This window comes from Salvia hispanica, chromosome 3 (assembly GCF_023119035.1).
Source record: "Salvia hispanica cultivar TCC Black 2014 chromosome 3, UniMelb_Shisp_WGS_1.0, whole genome shotgun sequence".
Taxonomy (NCBI): domain Eukaryota; kingdom Viridiplantae; phylum Streptophyta; class Magnoliopsida; order Lamiales; family Lamiaceae; genus Salvia; species Salvia hispanica.
In genome coordinates this window covers 44,533,713-44,547,472 of record NC_062967.1, presented here as the reverse complement: position 1 = coordinate 44,547,472, position 13,760 = coordinate 44,533,713, and the positions used below count along the sequence as shown (strand labels likewise).

At 35.6% G+C, this 13,760-nt stretch overlaps 1 protein-coding gene across 3 annotated transcripts; it reads right to left on the bottom strand.

Moving 5' to 3' along the window:
* Nucleotides 1-1,972: 1,972 nt before the first annotated feature.
* LOC125214058 (general negative regulator of transcription subunit 3-like) lies at nt 1,973-11,747 on the bottom strand. Of its 3 annotated transcripts, none has more exons than XM_048114927.1 (17): nt 11,538-11,747; nt 11,318-11,449; nt 9,965-10,081; nt 9,672-9,722; nt 8,532-8,621; nt 8,310-8,456; nt 7,779-7,886; nt 7,524-7,592; nt 6,917-7,085; nt 6,364-6,833; nt 5,559-5,723; nt 4,542-4,710; nt 3,388-3,533; nt 2,882-3,163; nt 2,662-2,796; nt 2,406-2,584; nt 1,973-2,227 (listed from the first exon to the last, which is right to left on the bottom strand). In XM_048114927.1, the coding sequence occupies exons 1-17, from the start codon at nt 11,628-11,630 to the stop codon at nt 2,161-2,163; spliced, it is 2,589 nt and encodes an 862-aa protein (XP_047970884.1). In that variant the 5' UTR covers nt 11,631-11,747; the 3' UTR covers nt 1,973-2,160. The 3 variants fall into 3 exon arrangements, with proteins under 3 accessions (XP_047970884.1, XP_047970883.1, XP_047970885.1); XM_048114926.1 differs by having other exon boundaries at nt 9,965-10,102; nt 11,538-11,746; XM_048114928.1 differs by lacking the exon at nt 7,524-7,592 and having other exon boundaries at nt 9,965-10,102; nt 11,538-11,746.
* Nucleotides 11,748-13,760: the final 2,013 nt, after the last annotated feature.

Below are 13,760 nucleotides of genomic sequence, written 5' to 3'. Positions count from 1 at the left end.
GTGTTGTTGAAACGTGGTTGTATGGCAGCAGGCGGCGTACCTCGATTGGAAGGTGTCGTGGTTCTCTATTGCAGACTGATTATATAGTGGAGCAGGTTGGTGGTATGTAGGCGGCGGCTGGTAGCAGGTGATCTGGAAGTCATCCAATTTTTTGAATAGTATGTTTGCTCGGATTTATGAAGTGTCAAGATACAAATATAAATTGTGTGGTGGAACTGTGTACACCGTATAATGCAAAGTAATGATATACAATGCACTTATGTAGTTGAACTATGTAATTCGTGTAATGTGAAAATGTTATAAAGTAATGCAATGTATTATTGACATACACAATGCAATTATCTGTAAGGCCGATTCAAAGGATAAAATTTGACAAATTTTGGTCTCCCATAAGCATATATCGTGTCAGCCAACACTTAGAATACTTGATATGATAGTATATACTACTAATAAGATCAAAAAGATAACTCAATTGCAATTAGTTGAGATCGGGAATCTGCACAAAAAGAGAGATGAGGAAAAATTTATTCCCTTTTCGATTGAATGAGTAAAAATTAGTACAAGACTAACACCATATATACCGTGGCGTGGTGTATCGGTGTACAATGGGTGCAACATACAATGTAAAAACTCATAACAGAAAGCTGACAAACAACAAACTAACTAAGCTAATCATTGCCTTCTTCACGAGCTACCTCACTCTAGTATAAGCAAATATCTCGAGCTACATGAGAAGAGTACTAGGGCACATTTGCCATTACTTTTTTCCACTTATACTAATTCTCTCTTGTTTTTTTCCCTTTTTCTTAGTAATAATATGGACCCGCATTACATTTTAAGAAATTGTTTAACTTTGTAAGTGAAGGTGGTAGAAAAAAATAGTAAAATGGGGGTCCTTCTTTTACATATTGATTTTATATTAAAAATGTAAGTTAAGTGAATTAGTGGAATGTGAGATCCACTTTCCGAAAATAATAAAAGTGAAATAAGACTGGTAATGGGGACCGAACTAAAATGGCAAATGAGACTTCTAATGGGGATCAGAGGGACTAGTATACTGGAAGGAAATCAAATAATGTTATAACAATATTAGCTAAAGAAACAATATCATATCTACGAAAAAAATTAGGGAGACTAAATTAACCATTTTGGGTTGTCCACCAAAATTAGGCCAATTTTAAATACGGAAAGTTTTAAACAAATACTAATCCTATACACTATTCTAAATGTGTACCCCACAATTCATTAATGCTATTCCACGACTTTTTTCACTTTCTTTTACTAGCACATTAAAAACTTGTGTCATTTACAACTTTATCTATTTTATATGGACGGAGGTAGTATTTTATAAATAATGATCATAGCGTCAAAATAACATGTTTACTTAGTGATTTATGGTTTGTCTCGTATCTCCAAATCCATGGTGATTCAAAAGTCTTAAGTAATTGAATAAAAAAGAAACGTCATGCCAATTGATTTGAGGTTCTTCATCCACTTCAAATCGCCACCCAAATCCATGGTGATACAAAAGTCTAATTTATTGAATAAAAAAGAAACGTCATGCCAATTGATTTGAGGTTCTTCATTCACTTCATGTCTCCACCCAGTGTTCAGGAAACCCAAACTCTTTAAACAACCAGCAATCCTAATCTGCAATTTTTGATTTATGCATCTTTTTTCTTCGAATTTATGGTGGGTGATGTGGACTAGGGTTTAGTTGGCTATACACTTCTCTTTATTGATGCTTAATTTTGGGATTATGATTTCCAGATTGTTCAAAATGAGAGTAACCTCTTCTTTTCAACTATTGTTTTAGATATGAACTTTCTTTTACCTGTACTGAAAAACACCAGTGAATGGTAAATATTTTGAATTTGGCAATAAACAATTAACCTCTCCTTTTCAGTTTTCCAGCCTCTACTTATTCATTGAAAATAATTGTTGAGCAACTATGAACAGAAAAATCATACCATTAAGGAACAATTTCTAATTTCATTTCATATCAAGTTAGTGACAACAGCGTCCAACTTTTGAGTGTTCCACGAGCAGGTCGGGACCAGATACATATTTTTAACCACAAACTGACTATTTTTACATTTCAGCAGAACGAAACATCAGCTGAGACCTACTTTCAGGGATAATACATCGGAAGAAATAGTGCTATATGATTAAATCGTCCTCTAGATAACTGTACTCGAAAGTGAACTCCGTCTTTATTCTCTGACACCTGATTATTGAAAATAAAACATCAGTTAATCAAAGCTCAAAGACAGGGGTCACTAACACACATACACTATAATCAAACTAGAATCTCAAAATTGAAAAAGAGAAGTAAGAGGTACAAAAATAAAGAAAAGGCCGATAGCGTAATAAAAGAATATAACAACAATCAAAACAGTCCATACCATCCATGTTGTTCATCACTGGCAATATGGAAATCAAAGTATACATATGTCCCCTGTTCAAAATCATCTGTAGCAACTTTTGGCTCCTCGTGTCGCTGGAACCATGTGTTGTATTTTCTGTGGTATCTCCATGATTGTTTTTTCAGTTCCCTAGCAGCCAAGTATTGCTGATAGGTATTCTGTAGATATGAACAGAGTCAGGCTACAAACAAGAAATAAGTGGCAGGAAATGTAAACATAAAGTAAGAGCTGAAACCTGCTGATAATAAAATGAAAAGAACAGGGTGTCAGTGCCATAAGTATCTGCACCAAGACGTTCCCAAAAGGCAGGATTATTAACCATAGGGGCTTGTACTTGAGGATAGCTCGGAGGAGTTGCAGCCGGATGTCTCTGCACATACCATAAGCAGGAAGTTGGACAAAAATTTCAATAGAGAAAGAGACCAGAAAGAGAAAAGAAAAACAGCGTTACATACTGGAGTATAGGTCTTAGCGCGTTCTGAATCCTTGGGTTGAGGAAGTCTGTAATAAGCAGCCTCAAGCATCTGCAAATTATATGACTGATCATGCATTGCCCCAGAATTTGGAGTTGTTGCACTAATGTAATCCCCAATAGCACCAAGGTCAGACACACTTCTTCGACCAATAACACCAAGACTTCCAGAAGATGACGCTGATTGTAAAGGCTGCCCTGGAGATAGATCTATCTCCCGCATCACTTGAGAAGGGTCAGCAAGAGAACCAGAAGCAACTGCAGCCTGCTTGTAAGCAATTGTAAAAATTGTTTTATGATATATATGATGTTTCAATTATACTACCCTATGCTAACTGCAAAAATTTGATCTTCACAAGTATTCAGAGTTGAAAATGCACAAGCACCATCATCTATACTTAACAGCATTATCAAGCAAGTAAAAGTACTTTTTAAAATATTACTTATAAATAATAAAAGATTCGCATAATAACAAAAAAATCCACATACTGCAGCCTCTAACGCGTAAGGAGATTTCAATTCATCCTCTGCAACAAGATTTTTTCCTAGCCCAGAGTTGACAGCAGAATCTGCAGCAGAATCTTCTGTGAGGGACTGTTGCTGCTGAATTTCCTCAACTTTGTTAGGGACAGTTTCTGTAAGAATATGAAAAAAATTTACCATTAGGATTATGCAACCAGAATCAGGTAACATGCCTTCTGGCAACTTTTGTAGGTATCTATTGCTTGTGGCTCTACCATATGAAATCAAAATACTATCAAATACACAACGATTTTATCACTGTCATCATTAATAACCATAAAGAGATGCTATGCATTGCCAACCAAAAATGTGCTCAATAGCTGCAGCTCATGTAACGTTTCTTTACAGTTAAAATCTACAGTAAGAATTGTTCTTGCATGATATGGATTATACAGTCAGAAACATTGTGATACTTAGATTGAGTGTAAACTAAATGAGCATAATATTATACTCCCTTTGTCCCATGTTCCTCGCACTTTTTTATTTCGGCTCGTCTCAAACTACCTACACTATTTATATGTTAAGTAAGAATTATGGTGTTTAATTAATATATTAGAGTTAATTAAGTATTCCATTATTAAGTGATATCTCACTACACTTAAAAATACTAAGTTAACTACACTAAAAAATCAATCCCAAATTAACGACCTAAAATGAAAAGTGCGAGTAATATAGGACGGAGGGAGTACAAGCTAACAGTGTTTTCCAGGCACCATTAGAACTTCAGATAATTGGTTGACACTGTACCATACAAGTTAATCACTATTGGAACCATGAAGGTACAGAAAATGAGAATATTTCTTCCAAAGAATAAACGAACACAAAAACATGGAATTTTGATGGAATAATAAGATGACCATTGCTTTTGATCAAGAAGACCTAAATCTGCTACCTTGTGCTATCATAAAAGGATTTTTTATCTACTCAAAAAGTTAGGAATTTAACTATTTATGCTTACTTCCAAAAGCTCTCTCTCTCTCTGGACCAGACAATAACGCTCAAGATCTCAATCAGGAACATGGAAATTCACACCCAACTTAAAATGTTTCATTATCCTGTGTATAAGTCCCTTCTGTATAGTATAGTGTCAGACTGTAGAACACGAGTTTCAAGTTAGATACCTGCGTCCTTAGGCGTTGAAGATATGAATGTCTGCTGATTAGTTGGTTGGTGGATTGCACTTGGCTGGGGCTGCACTGAAGCAGATGTTGTTACACTGTTAATACCCGAAGTCTGGACTCCAACCCCCAACCCAAGTTGAGGTGTGACAGATGAGCTTTGAGCATTGAACTGAGAGGAGAAAGTAAAGGGAAAACAAGTTTGAAATTCATAACTGAATAAGTGCAATGCAACAGAATCTTATTAGAGATACACGTGTAAATAAAACTAGTTTCATCCATAATAGAATGTTTTGAATGAATATTACACTTTTATTAGGCAGTACTATGCTTTAGTCATTCTAGCATATAGGTGACTGTGGCAGAGTCCATCGATATGCACACGAGGTTTTATTTACATGCGAAGTTTTGGCCATTAGCAAACTTGCTATTCTACAAGATTAAATAAGTTTTTCTATAAACTTGCTGAGTTTTGGCCATTTGCAAATTGCAACCATATGCAACATTTAATTGACCAATCAAGTGGTGCAGTTGAAAGAAATCATCTCCTATAAATATAGAAAACATGATCTTCGTCATGTATAATGATTTATGCAAGCTATTAGTTTCTGAATTCTTCAATGATCTTCCTGAAATAAAAAATATACACATTCAAGTGCACTTATCATTCTCAATGGTAAAATTATCAAGAGAAAACTATAAAAACTCTCTTTCCCCATTTTTTCACGTACGATAAAGATGGGGATGGGAATGAGGATGAAAGATATTTAAATATCCATAGAGTATTGCATAGCAGGAGTTTTGCTTAAATTGTTAACTGCCCCTAGAAAGAGTTGTTGGTGAAAGAAATCATGACATCACATGGTTCTAATGTATAGGAGGCCATTGTCACACTCAAAACAATTAAAACTTTCAACAAAGATCCACAGATAGAAATGCATATGCCCAAGCCAAGATTGCTCTAGCAAACAGTATAAATGTAGAGGACAAAATATTTGGCAAAAACAAAGTGAAAAACACCTGTTGTAATAGAAGGTTTTGCTGTTGTGCAGAGTACTGCTTTCCACCAGCAATAGAAGGTATACCCAGAAGATTATTCTGGCCATGCAGCTGTACCTGCTGAAAACGTTGGAGAAACTTCTCCCTTTGATCAGGTGCAATCTCAGTTCGTCCACGAAACTGGCCCTAAACACAGCACAACTACTTATTAAACAGACGTAATGGGAAGATACAGCTATATGAAACCTGCTCTGAGTGTGAGTTTGAAGTCATGAGGATGGCTTAACAACTACAAGCAATATGAACCATGTGTAAGAACCAGTCAACTACTTAAATTTATGCTATATAAATAAATAAATAATGAGACTCTAAGCATTGAAATTATTGCATTATCCAAGCCAGCCTTTTCCTAATTTATATCATTCTTCATCAAGTTCAACTGTCAGTCTTAACTCAACATATAGTACTATTTTGTAGTCACCAGACTCACCATCAATCATAGAACCAACATTTATGAGTCCAAATTCCTGACAATGATATTCTGATCTTACATCACATAATGTGATGCTGGAAAGTTTTAGTTCTAGCAAAATATAGGAGCTCAAACACTAAAACATATTGAAACAAAATCATTCTCATCTTACTTTTGTGGACAAGTGTCACCCATCCCTCAATAACTTGTAGGAACCCATAAACAGGAGCCCATTCAACAGGGAGAGGAAAGATATAGATTTATCATTTTTATTTATTAGTTTAATGTGTATTCAGGAGCTGAAAAGAGCATCACTCAACAGCAGGAACATGGAAACAGAACTATGTAACGTACTGGTTCGTTCTGGTTTTGGAAGGAATTTCCAGGCCGCCATTGCATACCAGGAACAGGAGAATTGAAAACTCTGCTGCCCACAACTGTAGAGTCATTAACACTTCCGGTATCAGATAACCCAAGCCCATCACTTGACTTTGAAGCTTGCGGCATAACTGCTCGATTACTTAAAGTAGATGCAAGAGCCTGCACCATGCCACTACTCCCAGGTCGATCATCCGATCCCAAGATAGTTCTTTTGCCCATTTCAGATGACACGGGAATGGTACCAAGGGCTCCATTGCTGGAAATCGTGTTGCCAGAACTAGGAAGGATGTTAGAAGCTGGTTGACTAGGCAACCCACCTCTGCCAATAGGCCTTAATCCAGTTTCAGCAAGTGCTGGTGATGATTTACGACCAGGGAAATTTGTAATATCCTCTTCTTTTGTAGCACTTGGCACAGCCACAGGAGATGACACACCGACAACACCTAATTATCCAAAAGCATGAACAAGGACTGAGGCAATGAATTAGAAATCATCTCATTGACTATTAGAAGTTCAGTTCACTAACTTGAGATGCCAGGAGTTGAAAGGCCTGCTGGTGGTGTTTGTGGTGCAGGAGAACTGGGGCCACTACCTTTAGAAGGTGGGGTTCTTGGAACTGCATCATCCTGAAAAGCTGTTTCATCAACCTGGTCGAGGCTGGAAGCAACCTGTTGAATGGTAGCTGTGGTTGTTGCCTGGAAAGGGCATCATCAAGTTATACCACAACAGTAATGTGTACTACATCTACAGAATACTTAAAACAACTGGAATGACTTCGCAATGTCAAAAGTAAAAATAAAAAGATTAAAACATAGAATAAGTTAAAAATAATATTAAAGAGTCTCAAAATATTATCAAATCCCTGCTGGCATTATCTTTAAGCTTAAAGCATAATACACTTTCTGCGATAGCAACTAACTCAGTAACGCCTGCTCCTCGCTGTGGCTAACAAGTAAAAGTTAAAAGAGCATAGATGAAGAAAGATCAAACTATTTAGAAAATGGATTATCATTCATACAGTGAAATGAGATATACTCAGATAATCAATCTAGAAATCATAACTTCTCTACTGTACTGTACTGATGTGGAAAGGACATGAGTAGTGTAAGATGCAGGATTTGATATGAACATACTGAAGTTTGAACAGGTGTTGCAGCCAGAGAAGTTTTCATATTTATAACTGCACTCGAAGCAGTGACTCCCTGCCAATAACAAATAAAAGATGATATGCATTTCTGCTCCAATCTATCAATTTCATCTAAGAAGAAAAGGATATGCATCCCCTTCTAGTTACAGATCAAGAAACTCAGTTAAGGGCACAATTTCAAAATCCAATTTAGCTTTCCCAATGTTAAGTCATCAATTCCATCGGAATAGAAAGCATTTACCTTAACAAGACTAGGAGGACCTGTAACTAGATCTTCAAGAGACTCCACCTTGTCTAGAGGTAAGGAACTGTAAAGCTCATCAACATCACTAAACTCATCAAAGTCTTCCTGCCAGTTATACAGCAAAAGGAAATATAAGCCAAGCCCCAAATTTATACTCCCTCCGCCACATTATAGTCCTGTTTTGACTCGATGTGGGTTTAAAGAAATGTGAAGGAAAGCGGGTGGAAAAAGTTAGTGGAATGTGGATCTCACTTTTTATATTAGTTTCATAATGGAAGTGAGTAATGATTTATTGGAATATGAGGTCCACTTACCCAAAATGAAAAAAAATTAAAGGGACTTCTGATTACCAAAATGGAAAAATGAGACAATTTTATCCCGGACGAGGGAGTATTTTTTATTATTAACAACCAAGTTGAAAACATGAAACTAAATGTGATGTGATCAAACTGATAAGCAGCCTTTCGTGGCTGGCATAACAAGAAACAGCTTAAAACATGAAACACAATATACTAATTTGACGAGGACCTGATTTCTTTCAACATAGTCATCCAAGAAATCCTTCACATCATTGACTTCCTCTGGACTCAATTCATCGTTATCCAAGAGCCTCAGAATCAATTCCAGCTTCATTATATGAGCCTTATGCCGAGTGATGGATGCCTCCAAATGCGTCTACAGCAAAAAAAGGTATCACGCAAGCACAAATACATTGCACAGAAGTAAGATACATTCCCTTAACTTTCTTACCAATCTCGGTGGCCTTGTCTTCCCTTTCTTAACTGAAAGTCCTTCAATTTCAGCTTCAAAGCTATCAATTTGATTTTCCAGCTCACTGACCTACTCAACAGGATATCATCTTCAAAATTACTTTTAGCTCATTAAGAACATAGCATAATGATGTCAATACTCACGACAACTCTTGCATTTCTTTTTTGGAATACCATTAGATAAGGCTTATAACCATATAGGGAATCCAGTGTAATAAAATACACTCAAAAAAGCAATCTGACTATATAGCCAACTCCAGAGAACTACTTAAGAGGTAAATCTAATACTCCCTCTGTCCCAACTAAGTTGAGTCACAACTTTTGCGCACGGAAATTAAGAAATTGTGTTGAAAAGTAGGAGAGAAGAATAAAGTAGGAAAGATAAAGAGAGAGTAAAGTATGTGATACAATAAAATAAGAGTGATTAGATGTTTTGTTTTTTGTCAAAAAAGGAAATGGCTCAACTTAGTTGGGACATCCCAAAAAGGAATACGACTCAACTTAGTAGGCACGGAGGGAGTATATAGTTCCATAATATACCTTTGCGACACTTCATATGTGGGACTTGAAAATTGAAGCGAAAATGTTGATATGCATTCATAAAAGATACTCTTTCCGTCCCATTTTATGTGACACGTGTCTTTTGGGCATAGGTTTTTAGGTAGTCTTGTTTAATGGTTAAATGAAGAGAGAATAAAGTGAGAAAAAATAGAGAGAAAAGTAAGAGAGAGAGTGTTGTTTTTTTTGGCATAAAAGGAAATGACTCACTTACAGTGGGACGGCCTAAAAAGGAATCCGCCTCACTTATACTGGGACAGAAGGAGTAAGAGATTAAACACCAGATTGTAAAACTGTTATCAAGTATGAGTAATGGTTGAAATGTGAGCAATGGTAAAGACAAAAGAGAACGCAATCTGTAATGGCTTTGATGTGTAAGAAACTGTATTGGAAACAAAAACTGCATGTTGCTGTATCTGTAAAGAAGGGTAAAGAAGGGGTACACGTCTAATGTATGCAAAAAAAACTGTCTAATGAAATGCATTCATGTTTTCCAAAAGATATGCAAGAGATCATTTTACATGCTTAAGCCAAATAAATGTACTGTGTTTCAAGCACATACCACGTTATTCAGCCAATCTCTAGTCTCCGATTTAGCTTTTTCCTTCGGATCCTACAACAATTACCAACAAGCAGGCATCCCTAAAAATGTCAGAGTACATCAAATGAAAGGACAACAACTCCAGTCTTTACAGTTTTATAGGAATGCTCATGTACTTAATAATAGTTTTTCCATTCTAAATGCTCTTCACATCAGAACAGAATTACAATTCACATTTTCTCAATTATCTTGTGCACCTCCAACTAATTTATTTCGAATAAATATAGAGAGCAAAGCAGCAGTGCAATGCCTACCGTCTTAGGTTGTTGGCCAAGGCCTTCTTTTGAGAACGCTTTTGTCTTTGTTTCTTTTTCACATATCTTAAATCGTTCCATTTCACGCTCAATTTGCTTCCGGGCATCCATCAGAGCCTGCTCATAAGAGGCACTAACCTATGTCAACAAGTATCAGAAGAAAATCCCTTGTCAATATCGGGCAAAAGGCAGAGATAATATTATTTCAGCTAAAAACAAAATATGACTGCGATAGGACTACAATGAAGTACGAACATTAACATTCACCTTGGCGTGCACAGAGGATAGGAACAAAATTGAAAAAGATTGTAAAGCCAAAACAGGTGACTAGAACAAACGTATAGAAAAATGTAATGACAACAAAATATAACACCAATACAGCATACTGTTAAAAGAAGAGTCAGTGATCACTCGATAATAACTAAGCAAAACAGTTGTTCAAAACTTCAAATAGACCTCAATAAGTCACTAGTAAGATATTTATATGTATATATCTGCTCCACACTCTCAGTGTTGGTTGAGATGAAAAGCATCAGAAATCGAGCAAGATTTCTATAACGCATACACTATCTTAAGGGAATTGTCTACTTTGTAAAGCCATAAATACTGTAAATTATTATATTGGAATAAACTAATCCAGAAAATGTCATTCTCATTCATTATCTTCAACAAGATTTATGTGATTACACTTCTACAAACAAAACAGCTTCTTATGTTCTGCATATACAGTTCTGACAATATCTTCTGCTTTTGCATAACAATATATTGTCCTAAGAACATATGAATTCGGAGAATGGAAACTGAAAGGGAAAAAAGCTGCAGACTTCAATTAACATAACAAAACATTCTAGGTTAGAGCAGATACACACACTAAACTTCGTATAGAATTGTTAGGAAAATGTCTAGTAACTAAGAAAAAAATATGAAATCATAACATATATTCCTTTTTCAAGGAAAAATGGAGATGAAATAATTATTTTCTTCTAGAATTAAAGGTTTCAGGTAATGCAGACATACAAAATTATTGTTGATCTTGCAAGAGTGTAACTTGTAGATGGAAGATCAGGTTGAGGCAAGACTCTGCCTTTGCAGAAATACAAATTTTAATAAAACAATAATCATACATGTCCATCAACTTTATTCGAAGTAATCAATTTAAAGAAAAATCGTATTGACTAGAAATCAGTTTATAAGGAGAAAATATTCTGGGAATTAGGTAGTCACAAGCGGGTATTGATGTTGGAATGATAACATAAGGAGAAGGGAAACAAAACAGTGTGTTGAAAAATCCAAAAATATACACTGAATAAAAGAGAAAAAAAGAAACTTATAGAAAAATGCAACCGAGAATACCTTTTTATCCTTGATCTCGCTGGATTGTATCCATGTCTTGATCTGGTCTCTGTACCTCTGCAACTTCTTAATCTCCTTTTTCAAATCGGCCTCGAATTTTTCCTTCTGATTCGCATTGTCTGTATCATAAACCTGAGCAACGGAAAGCACAATTTCAATTAAAAGTTGAATATAAAAAAAGATGATTTTCGTAATCAAATCGAAGTGGCGGAAACTACACCTTGTTCCAAATGCTGTCGAACACGTCGACGCCTTCTTGAACCTTTTTCAGGACTCGATCGATCTCGCCCTGCAGCTTCCGGCTTGCTCCCATTGTGGATTTTCAAATAACCAGAGAACAATTTAGGAAAAAATCATCAAAAAACCCTAGGTTTTCGGTGTAAGGAGAATGGTATCACTTCAGTTTCGCTCTATTCGTGCTATGAATTTAATAATTAAATACTGCAGTTGTATTTATTTTTTAGTCACTTTATCCTTTTTCCATATGGGTAGAATTTAAACGTGGCCTGATACGTTAGATGTGGCCCACACAAGAAATAGGTCGTCTATGTCGAAGTGTTGTGGCCTTTTGAAATTACACCCTTCACCGTTAGAACGAAGTTGAGGTGTGATATTTGGATTTATCATATCACTCCGCATTATACAGAGGGTGAAGTAGGTTGCTGACCATGGTTATTATTTTTCATGTTGATCGAATATGTTCTGTCCAATTGTTGGAGGTATACACATCATCAACGAGAAAGCTGACGGCAATTGTTCGTTCATACGAAAACGGTAACGCCGACGCAAAGTTTTTAATTATATTGTGTGATTGATCAATAAATATTCACTTTGATAGACCGTACTGCCCGAAAAAATATTGTGGTAGTGTGTTCATCATCGAGAAACGCCGGACCTTGATTTAGGGCTGCTGAAGTTTTTCTTACCTAATGGGGAGAATTGAATGAACTTGACCTTATCAATTTCGAGAAACGAAAATGGGAGGGGTAGAAAAATCTTTACACGTTCAATTATGGGTCTTACATACGCTAAGATTAAAAAACCATTTCGACATCAAGATTATTTTTCCACTATCTCATGAATGAACAGTAACATGAGTGTGAACATAAGACTTACCCCACAAATGGACCCAATTCTATCTATTTCCAGGAAGGTGAACACCTCTTAGGTTAATTTTAGAATTGGCTATTGATCTAAATTAAACTAATTACTAAATTTTGATTTATTTTAAAATAAATACGAGTAGTACAATGTTTATTAAGTATTTATTTTATTTTCTCACATGTGAGTATGTGACAATCATTATTTTCTCACATGTGAGTAGTACTTCTAACCATTAAAATTCCAACACTTAAAATTCCAACTAATACAATCTCATGTTCAGTTAGGAGGCGATTGGTTGCATGTATTGGAAAATGTGAAAGGATTGTTGTATCCAATTTCCATGAATTTAGCTTTGAGAAAATTTTCATATGAATATATGTTTTGATTATATAAATAATGTAGGATGAATAAATGGAAGATTGATTAGTAGACTTTCACTAAAAATAGGATAGTTAACAAAAATGATAAAATTATCCTTGAAATAAATGTTTTTCTCCCAAATGAAGCAACATGCATCGGTCCATAGAACCTATAAAAGGGAGATGGTTGTGGCGTGAAGTACTATTGTGCACCTACATCATTCGACTCACACGCAAGCCCACCAAGTTATCTTATGGAAGAATTGAGCTTTTGAGCTTATTGCCGAGCTGGTTATTTAGAGCTAGCAATTTGGCCTCAGGAAAAGAAATCTAGCCATTAGTGTCAAGTATCTAGCCCATTATCCTTTGGAAGTATAATTGGTTGACTTTCACTAAAAATAAGAAAGACAGTTAAATAAAATGACAAAACTATCCCTTGAAATAAATGGAAATTCTCATATGTTGAAGACAAGTCATTCTGACAAGGTCGAGGTAAGGGCACCGACTATACAAAGGTACGAGCTTATGTTTTTGCTGAAACTACCATTCTGTTGTCGATAATTGTAACCTTGCTAGCATTTCATTTCTGTTTGACTAAGTATGAATTGGTACCTGACTTGGAGTAAGAATATTGTCATTGTTAGCTTTTATAATTTGGATAAATATAGTTGTTTCTGCGATTTGCCTCTTGTGGAGTTTTTGTCTAAATTGAATGTAATGCTTTTGAAATTGAGGTTCAGTTGAATGTAATGCTTTTGGTAACCTAGCTTTGAGAAAAGCAATCTGACTATATAGCCAACTCCTGAGAACTACTTAAGAGGTAAATCTAATACTCCCTCTGTCCCAACTAAGTTGAGTCAAAACTTTTGGACACGAAGATTAAGAAATCGTGTTGAAAAGTAAGAGAGATGAATAAAGTAGGAAAGATAAGAGAGAGTGAAGTAGGTGATGGAATAAAGTAGAGTGATTGGATGTTTTAT